This window comes from Onychomys torridus, chromosome 7 (assembly GCF_903995425.1).
Source record: "Onychomys torridus chromosome 7, mOncTor1.1, whole genome shotgun sequence".
Lineage (NCBI taxonomy): Eukaryota > Metazoa > Chordata > Mammalia > Rodentia > Cricetidae > Onychomys > Onychomys torridus.
This window is the reverse complement of record NC_050449.1, coordinates 110,896,085-110,908,428: the sequence shown is the minus strand read 5'-3', so window position 1 is coordinate 110,908,428 and position 12,344 is coordinate 110,896,085. Positions and strand designations below refer to the sequence as shown.

At 45.6% G+C, this 12,344-nt stretch overlaps 1 protein-coding gene across 10 annotated transcripts in view; it reads right to left on the bottom strand.

Moving 5' to 3' along the window:
- Positions 1 to 12,344, bottom strand: part of Golga4 (golgin A4) — a 94,259-nt gene that overhangs the window by 17,068 nt on the left and 64,847 nt on the right. For all 10 annotated transcript variants that reach the window (XR_004945482.1, XM_036194016.1, XM_036194018.1 and 7 more), the window contains 4 exons: positions 10,280 to 10,435; positions 4,625 to 8,817; positions 3,971 to 4,092; positions 3,529 to 3,659 (listed from right to left, as the gene is read on the bottom strand). Coding sequence is in view for 9 of the 10 variants with exons in the window: in XM_036194016.1 (XP_036049909.1) it covers positions 3,529 to 3,659; positions 3,971 to 4,092; positions 4,625 to 8,817; positions 10,280 to 10,435 (4,602 nt within the window). In the remaining variant the exon portion in view is untranslated. The remainder of the gene's footprint in view (positions 1 to 3,528; positions 3,660 to 3,970; positions 4,093 to 4,624; positions 8,818 to 10,279; positions 10,436 to 12,344) is intronic.

The following is a 12,344-nucleotide window of genomic DNA, read 5'->3' as shown; positions in this document are numbered from 1 at the left end:
AGCTGTGTAACTCAGGAGTTGTCCTGACTACCACAGCACCACACATTTCACTTGTCTCCACATCAAGTCAGCAGTTAAGTAACATAATACAAATAGTCTGTCTAACCTGCTGGTGACCAGTGCAATCTCTATTTCCCCGAAACATTGCATAAACAGCAGCAACAAAAAAATAGACAAGGCTGAACAAGAAAAAAAACTTACAGCGGTTTTCATCCCCATGGGCCTACTCAGAAATGATGGCACACAAATCACCTTCTGTTCTGTTGCGAGGGCACTCGGCTCTCCTCGCCATAAGTCTTGCAAGAGCTTTGTGCTAAAGAACACTTAGAGCTAGAATATCAATCTGGCTTGAGAATGAAGATGAGTGTGGGCTGAGTGAGACATGAGAGGAAAACCACCACCACCAGGTGTCACTTAAGACACCGACTGTCAGAAATACAAGGGACACCATTCTCAACAACAGCCGGATGGTTGGGCACAGAGGACCCACAAAGTCTTATTTTAAATCTCTCACAAAGAAGGCTAATGGAGAATAAAACAGCACAACCCTGTTCAGTGTTGGCCAGTGCTCAGACATCTCCTCACCGGAGGCACATGTTGACCTAGCCCCGTCTCCAACACCATCAACCTGGAACTGGGCTATTACTGCCTTGGTCATGGCTGTCTTGAGTCTACCATCGCACATCCCTATGGTTCCCCGCGTCAGTGTGGCTGAGAGTCCACAGCTACCTCCTCAGGCACACTTGGACATTCAGCTATGTGTGACACAGCCTTTGATAGCTGCAAACTCCTAACTAAGCTAAGGGCAAGCCTTCTAAGAATTAGAGAAGAATCACTGATGAATCATCGCTAACTTAAAAAATAGTTCTGGAACTGGGGGACAACTCAGTGGTAGGGTGGCTGCCAACAAGGTACCAGATCCTACGTACATCCCTAGTTCATCAAAAGGGGAGTTGGGGGAGAAAGAAAGAAAAGAAAAGGGAGCAGAGAGGGACGAGTGGAGAGCTCTAGTTTTCTTGATTCTACTCTTTAAAAACAACAAACAAGAATGAAAGTGAATCTCACTATACACCATTCTCAAATATACATGTGAATGCATTTGATTCAAGTTTCTCTAAAACTTCATTGAAAGCTTTGTAAAGATGCAGCACAGAGAGGCTGGGGAGCAACTCAGTGGTAATCACTTGCTACCCAATCATGCAGACTCAGGTTCAGACTCCAGCACCATGTAAAAAGCCAGTTTGGTGGCACACGTCTATACTCCAGTGCTAATGGGAAGACCCTGGTGGTCAGCTCACCACATGAACTCCAGGTTCAGTGTGCCACAGAAAGCAAAATGGAGAGCAACTGAGGAAGAGCCCTGACACTGGCATCCCCCTGACTTAGCGCTGTTAAGACCACAGCAGCAACTCTTAGAAGCATTTAAGGGACTTTGCTTCCAGCTTCAGAGGGTTAGTCCATTATCATCATGGTGGAAGTATGGCAACATACATGGCACTGAAACCGTAGCTGAGAGCCACATCCTGATCTGCTAGGCTGGAGAGATTAGGTGGGACTCCCGGGCAGAGGGAGAAACTCACAGGGAGTTGGATGTACAAAATGGAGGAGAGGTAAAGAACTATGTGGCAGAACAGAGATGAATAGAAACAGGTTAATTTAAGTTATAAGAGCTAGCTGTAAACAAGCCTATGCTAAAGCCCAGCTTTCATAATTAATAAGTTTTGGGGGCTAGCAGTCCCCGCAAAAAAAGTCTGACAATAATGACCCATATATGCATATTCAGAGAAGGAATCAGAAAAAAGAGCTCACCCTCTCCCTGAAGCTCCCAGGCTTGATTATTCACAATAAATAGCTGTTACTGATAGAGAATTACATGTCTACACGGTTGGGCTTGCCCGGCGGACTGCCTAACTATTTCCAATTCAGAATAGCCATCTCCGGGTCAGACCGGGACTCTGTGGCTTTACGTGGTTGCGTAAAGCGCACACGCAGCCATGTAATCTACGCGCATGCGTGCAGTACCCACACGAGTTCCTGTACGCATGCGCAGCCCAACCTTTATAAAGCCGGTGCCATCTTGCATGAGCCCCCCCCCCCCCTTATCTCCTCACCCACGTGTGTTTCACACAGGCCTGTCACCTCTATCCTCTTTAATAAAACTCTTCTGTGGTCTTGTCGTGTTCGGGACGTGTTCCTAGCGCCGCTTAAATACTAACAGTTACCTTCTTAAAGTCCCTTCCTTGGGAAGACAGCTTTATTTATGAAATATGTGAAGGTAATGATGAATCTCTACTCTAGAACATAAGATATATTATTACTCAAATAATTAGCTACACTAGGTTGTCTTCCTTTCTGCATAAAAACAAAACAGAGCAAAAGCACAGTAACAAATACCAGAAGATAAAACTAAACTAGGTGCCTTAGGCATACTAGGTACACTGCGTGGTAAAACATTCAATAAGGAGTCAAGAAGTGACTGTATTTATGTATCTTGAGACAAGGTTTCATCCAGCCCAGGCTGACCTTGAACTTGTTATATAACCAGAGATAGCCTTGAACTCAGCTTCTCAAGTGCTCAGATTATAGGCATGTACCACCAACACCTTAATAGATTTTTTAAATGCATTTATTATTTATCTGTATGTGCCTACATGAGATTAGATATACCATGTGCATGCAACTGCCCATGAACTTATGTGTACCATGAATGTCCAGTGCCCACAGACGAGAGAGGAGGGCACTGGATCCTCTGGAACTGGAGTTAGAGTTAGCTGTGAGCCACCATGTAGGTTCTGGGAATAGAACCTGGATCCTCTGCAAGAGTAGTAAGTGCTCTTAATTACTGAGCAATCTCTCCAGTCCCCTGGCTGTATTCTTAAAAACTTAGCATAAATATATTCTGAAAGTACAAGAAAATGTGCAATTGTTTTTAAATTTTCCTAATGAGATTTAAAGCTTACAAATTACACAAACTTGGCACTCCATATTCCATAATTTCACTCAATTCAATTACATTTAAAATAATGATTATTACAATCTGTTTCTAGCTCACACATGTACTGCTGACACAGTAGCTTAAGTTATGGCTCTTCTGGAACAACAAATGTTTTTTGGCATAGGATGAAGGAAGCTTGGAATAGCCTTACAGAGAATAATTGTTTTATATCTGAAAACATTCTTGGGTCCAAAGTCCTTCCTAGTATTTATGATTATTTTATTCTGTTAATGCAATGCCATTAGAGGAATACCATCCACTAAAGGTAAAACACTCAGCTGATCAGTCCCCTTCCACACCCCCTGGGCCATCAAACTCTGAAAGTGAGCGGAGAAGGAGTGAAGCTGGCGGGCTGTCCTGGAAGACCCCAGCTAAACTAGGCAGCCTTAGACACTGCTCCAGCTCCCAGACTTCATCCGAGCACAAAGCCTCACTTTAGTTTCTGTCAAAGGGAAAAAAAGGTCTCCACATCTGAAGAACATCGTTCTACCATAAAACACAGACTACTTCAAAAGAAAATGAAAATAAGGTACGTCAAGGATCTCCTCGTATCTCCTGGCTGTTCTTTTCAGATCATCGTCTTTCTCCGCAATCTTTCTATGCAACTGGTGCGTCTCTTCTTGGTGGCTTTCCAGAAGTTCAGCTTCCACCTCCTGGGCCTTATCTAATTAAGGACAAGGGGCACATAAGAAAACATGCTTGTGACTACCTATATGCCAACAGCAGTAGGAATTCTCGTTTCAAATTAATGTTCATGAAATTTAGCAGAACAGGCATGGTGAGGTACGAGGCAGGTTAGAGAACTTTCTAGAGGTCTAGAGGCCCTGGAAGAGTACTTTCTTCGTCAAGGGCCATTTTCCATTTTCCCTCTAGTTAATGACATACAGCACCTACTACAAGGGCAAAAAGAGACTAGGCTTGGACCGTGGCCTCAGACGAGTGTGGTTTCCCTGCCGGGTTGAAAGCTGTACTCACGAATGGTCTCCTGGATGGTCCTTTCAAGTTCCTGCTCCTTCTGTGCCAGCTGGGTGTTAAACTCCCTCATCAGCTGCTTCAGTATGGAAGTATGCTTCAACTCAAGATCTTCTTGCTCCTGTCTGAGTAACAAGAGTGGACAGCGATGACGGCTGTCTCCACAGAGCAAGTTACAAAGAGGTCTCAAACAGTCTGCACAATGTGCTCTTGCTGTTATGGAGGCCGTTCTTTGTGTGCATGTGTCCAGGTGAAGAAAACTAGAGATGCAGAGACTCTGATGCCTTCAGTGACTACCTCTGGGGCCTGGGGAATGGTCCTTTCCCACTTGAAACTTCTCCACTACATATGCTTGGTAGTCATAGGGGCTACTTCTAAAGACAACCAACAATGAGATCATTGCTCAAGACATGCACCTAGCAGCTGGGATCCCACCTGCAAGGAAAGGTGTCTCCCTTAAATGAACATGAACCAACAACCAACACCACCTTCTGCCCAAACTTTTCATTTCTCCCCAGTAATTTAACTTACTGGAGCTAGGAAACACTTTGGGCAGGTAAAAGTGTCTGCATTACTTACACACACACACACACACACACACACACACACACACACACACACACACACACACACACACGACCTGGGAATGACACTTACTTGAGCTTCTCCTCCGCTTCCTGCACACACTCTTGTTTCAGGATGTGCAGTTCCTGCTGATGTTCCTTTCTCAGCAACCGCAGATCTTTCTGCAGCCTAGCCACCTCCCTGCTCAGCTTCTGCTTCTCCCGTTCCACCCCTGCTAACTTTGACTCCAGATCATTGTGCTGAGTGTCCATGTTATTCCCCAATTCTGGCTGTATCACGTGTAATTTGGAATTTTCCTCAGAACTGTCTTCCGAAATTTCTGCAGGTTTATTTTTCCCGTCCATTTCTTGCTGTGATGATCTCTCATCTTTTAAGGTCAGCTTTTCCATTTCCAGTCTGTGTGAGTCCCTCTCTCTCACCAAGTCTGACTCCAGCTCCTTTATCTTCTGCTCCAGAGTCTGGCAGGTCAGCTCCTTCTCCTGGAGGGTTTTCTGGACACTGTCGAGCACACTTGCCCAGTTCTGTTTCACTCCTGCATCGTTTTTACCAGTTTCCTCTCCCAGGGGCTGGGACACAATGAAGGAACAGTTCATCTTGTTCTCTCCCAGCTCTTCTTGCAGACATCCTATCAAAGCCTGGTCACTGAGCTGCTTGGCCTGGGTGTGGTCTAGCTGCATTTCAGATGGGGAGAACTTTGACTCCCCTTTTCCCTGCTCCAGGCGGTGCAGCAGCTTTTCTTTCTCAACTAATCTTCTCTGTAGTTCCGAGAGTCTTTCTCCACATGCCTTGTGTGTGCAGCCTTGGGAATCTGCTGCTTCTTGTTTGGAAGACGCTGCCACATTTTGTAAGGATCTGGACACAACTGGCATTTCTGATTGTGGAGAACTTTCTAGGCTTTTAAGTTTTTCTTTTAGAATGTGAATTTGCTTTTCTCTGTCTTGTAATTTTGCATTCAGCTCACTCAGCTGGCTTTCTGTATGTTTTTCATACTGCTGTTTTCTCTCTTCCATCTGAGACAGTAGCTGCTTCCTGATGGCGGCGATCTTCTGCTCTGCCTTCCTCTTCAGCTCCACTTTGGAGGCACTTTCTAACTCAAGCTTGTCTTCTAAAACCTTTAACTCCCCATCTCTGCTCTTCACACTTGCATTCACATGTTCTAGTTCCTTCTTCATCATTCCCAGTTCAGCTTCCAGGGAAGACACTTGCTTTCCTAGTCTCAGGACATTTTCCTCAGCCTCCCTAACCCTTTTGTCTTTCTCCTCTCCTAGCTCTTCAAAGTGCTTAAGTTTCTGAACCAGTTCATCCCGCTCAGTGTCCTTCTGTTGGTTGTAATTCTGGAGTGCTTCATTTAGGGACTTGATTTCTTTTTTCCTCTGAGTAACACAGTCCTCCAGCTCAGCAACCCTTGCTGTCTGCACCTTTAGCTCGGTCTCTAAGTCACACTCCTTCTTCTCCATCTTGTTCTTCCTGTCTTCCATCTCACCCTTTAAACATTCAAATCTTTTCTTCTGCTGATCAAGGTCTTCTTTCAGTAAATGGATCTGCTCATCCTTTTCACTAGCTTCTTTGGCTTTGATGTCAAGCTGTGTCTGCAAGTCTTTAATAGTGCTTTGGTACTGTGCAAATCTGGGCTGTGCTTTTTTTTTCAACTCTGAGAACTTGTTGGACCAATGATCTACCTGCTCAAGAGCAGACTTTTTCTCTTGACTCAGAGCATCGACTTTCGAGGAAAGGTCTTGCAGCTGACTTTGCAGCTCCCTCTGCTGTTCCTCATGCTGCTTGCTCAGTGACGCCATGGCCGCCGCTTTGTCACCCAGGCTGACACTGTTCTCAAGTCGTGCATTCAGATCACCTAGCTGTTCGCTGAGGTTGTCAATCTCAGACGTTTTCTCGGAGAGCTCTCCTCTCAGCAGTGTGACGGCATTGATGTTCTCGGATAACTCCTTCTTCAACTGTGTGATGCAGGACTCCTTCTCAGAGGCCGCCTGCTGCTGCTGGCCTCCTTCCTTCTGTAAGGCTTCCTTTTCTGTGACGAGACCTTCGATATCGGCCTTCATGGCCTTAATCTGATTTTCTTTTTCTTCCAGCTGACGGGTAAGCTGTTGAACAGAGTTCTTTAGTGTGTGCTGCTCCTCTGTAAGCTGTGTAAGTTGTGCTTCTAATTCAGAAACTTGGCCCGTTTTCATGAGCAGAGCCTCCCTAACTGTGGCCGTGTGCTGCTGACAACGGGAAAGCCTAGAGAGAATGGCGTCCACTTTGTCTCCACTGACGCTGAGGAGCTCACTTGTTTTAGCTTCTAACAAGGCTTTGGTTTCCTCACATCGAATGTCTAGCTGAGATGCTAGCTCCCCAAGCAGGGTTTTCAGCTTCAAGCCTTTGTGCTCTAGGCTCTCCCTCCTGCTTTCCTGTAAGGCCCTACAGCTCTGGAGCTCCTCCTGTGCAGCCTGCACCTGGCCTGTAAGCTCAGAAACCCTGAGCTTCCCCTTCTCTGCCAGTAGTTTCAGCTCAGCTAACTCCTCCTGAAGAGAAACCTTCTCAGTCAGAGAACGACCCAAATCAACTTCCAGCTTTTCAACTTGGGATTTCAACTGAGTTTCATTTTGTGAAAGTGAAGTGATGTGAGCAGACTTCTGCTCTAACTGTTCCTGCAGATTGGCTAGCGCCATGTCCTGCTTGGTAAGCGCCTCCTTCAGCCCCGTCACTTCTTTGTTCAGCTCCTCTCTTTCAGACTCGAATGTGAGCATCTTCTGCCTCAGCTCTGTCAGCTCTTGCTCCTTCCCCTCCATCTGGCTCTCATGCTTGGCCCCAAGCTCTTCAGCTTGCTGACGGAGTCTCTTTTCCCAGGACCCTATGACGTCATCAAGTTTGCGCTGGTGAGCTTCAGTCAGGCTTTCTATCTGCTGCCTTTGGTTCGCCTCCAGTCTGGCGACTGTGTCACTGACCCCGGCTGAGTTGGCCCGTGTCATCTCCAGGATTTGGGCATTGAACTGGCTCTCTTTCTGACTGAGCTCTAGGACTGTGTTCTCAAGCTCTTTTTGAAGTTTAGCTTCCTGATCCAACAGCTGTTTCTTTGCTTCTTGCATTTCTTTTGCTTTCTGCTTAATTTTTTCCATCCTTTTTTCCTGATTTTTAAGTTTGGTTTCATATTCCTCACGCAAAATACTAATTCTCTTCTCTTTAGAAGACAATTTCTGTTGGAGGATCTCGATTTCTTTGGTCTGTTCTTCTCTCATTTGTAAAATGACATTTTCCTTTTCCAAAAGGATTTGCCTTGTCTGCTCCTTCTCCATGTCACTATCCTTGAGCTGTGACTCATGGAGCTGGGCCAACGACCTGCCTTTCTCCTCCAGCTCACGCTTCTGTTCCTCAAGCTGATGCACCTGGGCTCTCCGGGTGTCTAATTCCACACACACATGCTTTTTTTGTGTTTCCATTTCAGCCACCTGCTTGGTAAGAAGGTTCTTCTCTGTTTCCAGATCCAAGATCTTCTGCTGCATGTGGGCCAGCTGCTCCTCACACGCAGCTGTCTGCTCATGAGTGGTGCTCTGTTGTGAGTGGAGGAGATCCAGCTTAGCCAAGGCTTGCTGGAGTTCCCCGGCAGACTTCTGAAGAAGAGCTTCGAGCTTTTCTATTCGATCCTGCTGCTCCTTCAGGTGCTCATCCCTCTCCTTCAGGAGAAGGCCCAACTGACTGAGTTCATCTTTTAAGGCCTTCTCAGTCCTCCGGACAGTTCTGTCTTGTTCCTTACTGATGCTGTCGACTTCGCGCTGGTGGTGATGTCTCTGCTCCTCCAGCTCGGCCTCTAAGGATTGCTTCATTTTATCTGCATCAGCCCTCAGGACAGAAAGCTCCTCCTTGAGCTGCTCACGGGCTTTCAGTGCTTCTGACAGCTCTGAGGATAGGGACTCCAGTTCCGTTTGCTTCACATCCAGCTTCTCTAGGGTCTTCTCATTCATGTCTTGTATGTGGGCCTGGAAAAGCCTCTCCTTCTCCTGCAGTAACGCATCTTTTTCTTGCTCATACTTCTCTCTGAGCTCCTCCACTGCAGCCTGATGCTGCTGCCCCAGGCCCTGGAGTCTCTCTGTGCACAGGCTGTCTTGGCGCTGTTGGAGGTGCTCCAGTTCTGTCCTGTGCTTCTCAGCCATGGCCGTGAGTTCTTTATTGTGCTTATTCTTTTCAGCCTCCAACACAGCAGCTAAATGCTCAGATTGATTTTTTTTTTCTTGTAAGCTTTTTTCCAAAGAGGTTTCCAATTCAAGAATTCTCTGTTAATGAAAATGGATGTATTTTTACTAACGCACATACTTGTTGATTAGCAATGGCACACAGATTACTCGGGCCTACCTAAAGGCTGCAATTTGGACACTTCACACACCAGACCAAACATAAGAAAAGGCAGACAATACACTGTGCTTAAGTCACTAACAGGACCACAAATGTAAACTCAGTTCTGTATTTGTTCTACTTACTTGAGTAACTATTTCAACTCTCTCTATTTTCAAAAAATATTCTAATGGGAAAGTTAAAAAGAAAATAAATCACAAAACAAATAATAATGGCACACTCCATGCTTTTAGGTTACAATAGTATTTTATTACTTTCGTAATTTCATTTTGGAGGAAAAAGTGTCTCATTTCTACCCCCAAAGGCATACACTTAAAATCTTCTTAAAATTTTGTTGTACACACACGACAGGCCCTAGCTGTGGATGCCAGAGGAGCTCTTTGGGAATCGGTCCTTTCTCCACTGTGAGTTTAGGATCAGACTCAGACTCCGGGCTGTGTGTGAAGCAAGCACTCTGCCCTGAGCCATCTCACTTGCCTGACATGGATTTTTTAAAGATGCTTCTTAAAGGTATTTTACCAAAGGTCACTGTCACCTCACAGAATGTTAACCTCCACTCTGAAGGTCAGAGCTAGAAGTCCTAAGAAACTGACAAGTCCAGTCTCTCGGTGGCTGGCAAAGGAAGTGAGGGCGATGCATTTCAAAGGGGCGAGTGTTCAGTGGCGCTGACTCAACAGCTGCACTTCTGAGGTGTGGGTAAAGGAAGACAAAGAAGGGTTGCCAACTGTGGAAGAGTATGGCTGTCTGACTGCTTAAAAAGAGTGGGAGATCCAAATACCATCAGCATGTTTTTACTAGGGCAGCACATCTCTAATACTGATAAGGAAAAGGGCCAGAGAGCCTTAAAACTATGCACACTGAGACATGGAAACAAACACGTCAGTCCAGCACCATGTGTAATACGAAAAAATGGGTGATTTTAAAAGCAGGGCATTGGTGTAACTAAACTATGACAAAAGCAGAGCCTGGGTTCTGTTTAGAATCCAGTATATGATGAAGTTGGACCAGAAGGAAGGTGCAGAACATATGCTGCCTACAAAGTGAGGCCACTTCCTAGTGGTCAAGGGTAGACAGCAGCAGAGTGGAGACACTGCAGAGTCTGCTGTGTGCTGAGAGGTAGAGTGAAGGGCTGCCAGAACACTGAGAACTGGGCGCAAACCAAGAGGGACAACATGGTAAAGAAAGCCGTAAGCCAATAGTATTCCCATCAACACTTCTCACTAAAGATGAAGAGCATCCTCAGCTCCGGGACAGTCTCCACAGACACACACATCCCCAGCTCTGGGCACAGTCTCCACAGATACATACTTCCCCAGCTCCGGGCACAATCTCCACAGACACACACTTCCCCAGCTCTGGAGCCCACACAGCACGTGAACTTACAGTACGGTAAATCTCTGCCTCTCGCCCAAGTTCCTGGAGTTTGTTTTCACTCTCAGAAAGAATTGCTTTTTTCTGAAGCTCTAACTCTTCTAGAGCCAAGGATTCTTGTTGCTCTTTTTCTTGGGTGAGCTTCAAGTATTCTGATTGACTCTTTTCCTGTGCCAAAAACAATTAATACCATCTCAGTCCCACTAAATCTTTGGCATTCCCAAAGCACTTCACTAGAATCACACTTTCCATTCGATCTGCACCCAGCCCTGTGAGGGAAGCAACAACACCTCTAATGCAGAAGCCAGACTCTGAGGCTTTCCAGTGTAGTTATCTCTGAAAATCTTCTGTGTTTAGTACAATAAACATCCACAGCAAAGGTTAAGAGCACTTTTTAACATTAAATCAGCACACTGAACTGCAATTTCTTGATTGCACTCCAACTTTAAGTGTGCTTATCTATACTGTTGCATACAGAGTGAGTGTTGACTCAGTATTTACACATTGCGATACCATGGTGATACATAGGTTTCTACAAAATGAATTCATACTACAGAATGAACCAATAAGATAGAATTATCCACAACCTCCATTTCAGTATTTTTCAGTATAGTTTATAGAGGAAATGTTAAAGTCTGTTGATTTAAGAGTTATACCTCTGTGTGTGATCACATGTTTGTATGTCTTTCTTCCTCTAACTGAAATAGAGCCGACAGTGTCAGTTCCTAGAAGACAGTATTGATGGCAGTGTTCAAGACCCCAAACAGGTCCTTTTAGCACTGTTCCCAGTTTCGTTTCTGTCCCATTCTGTTCGTTCATTTCCATGCCCCTGTTTTTACTTCATGCTATCCTGACACACTTTAAATGTTCTTATAAGCTACCTTAATTTCTCTCTAGAGCAAAATCTTTTCTTTTTTTGGGTTTTAGAGACAGGGTTTCTCTGTGTAGTCCTGGCTGTCTTAGAACTCACTCTGTAGACCAGGCTGGTCTTGAACTCTGAGATCTGCCTTCCTCTGCCTCCCTAGTGCTGGGATTAATGGTGTGCACCACCACACGTGGGTGAAATTTCAACCACACTATTTTCCTAGTCTTGCATAGGTATACTCTAAATCCAAATGCCTATTTCCCCTCCAGAGATTAGAAAATTTGTTGTCTAAGCAAGAATCAATGCTGCTGGAAATGCTGAGAAACTTGGACACTCGGAGTCAAGAAGACAGTGGAAAGAAGGGAGGGAAAGAAAGAGGAGGGAGGGAGGGAGGGAGGCTCATATAAAAGGTTTTCACAAGTGAAGAAAATTACTTTTTATTTTAAATTTTTAAATCACATTTTTTTGTAGAGAGCCGCGTGTAGCCGCACCCTAAAGATGGCGCTGGCTTCTACCCTCTGCCTTCCCGATGGCAAACACTCTTTATGGTAAACAGTTCCTTATTTGGCTGTGGCTGGATTCGTGTGTTGCTGGCATATGCATGAACCTGTGGACAGTGCCCACGTGGCTGCTTGGGGTTGGCAGCCCAGCCCTACTTAGGTGCTGGGAGAGGCTTGCCCCAGCGAGAGAGACACAATGCAACTAATCAAAAGTCTGAATAAACTGTAATGAGAAGGATCCCGGTGTCGCGTCTTCCTTGCTGGTCGAGGAAGGCGCGACAAGTGGTGGCCTCCTACGGGGACAATTACCACGGCTCTCTCCGGATTCAGAACTCATTTACAGTCAGGCGGTACCGGTAAGTCCTCAGAAAAAACTGGGGATCCGCGACAAAAGCGGGTAACGCTCACCTGTAGAAGGGAGAGCCGGAAAGCAGAGCCGCGACTAGAGCGGAAGGATAATTCAATTGGGCCGCGACTAGAGCGGATGGGTAATTAAAATAACAAAGTCAACAGGTGGAACCTGTTCTTCGACTACAGCAGACGGGTAATTTGCATAACAAAACCCGCGGGTAAAACAAACCAGCAGGTAAAACAAAACAAGCAGGAGCCCGGAGGGCTGGAGCAATTCTGCAAAGGCTCTGAGACACCTCTGAGAAACTTTTCAAATTAAGAAAAAAAAAAATAAATAAAAGTATACTAACATGGGCGCCTC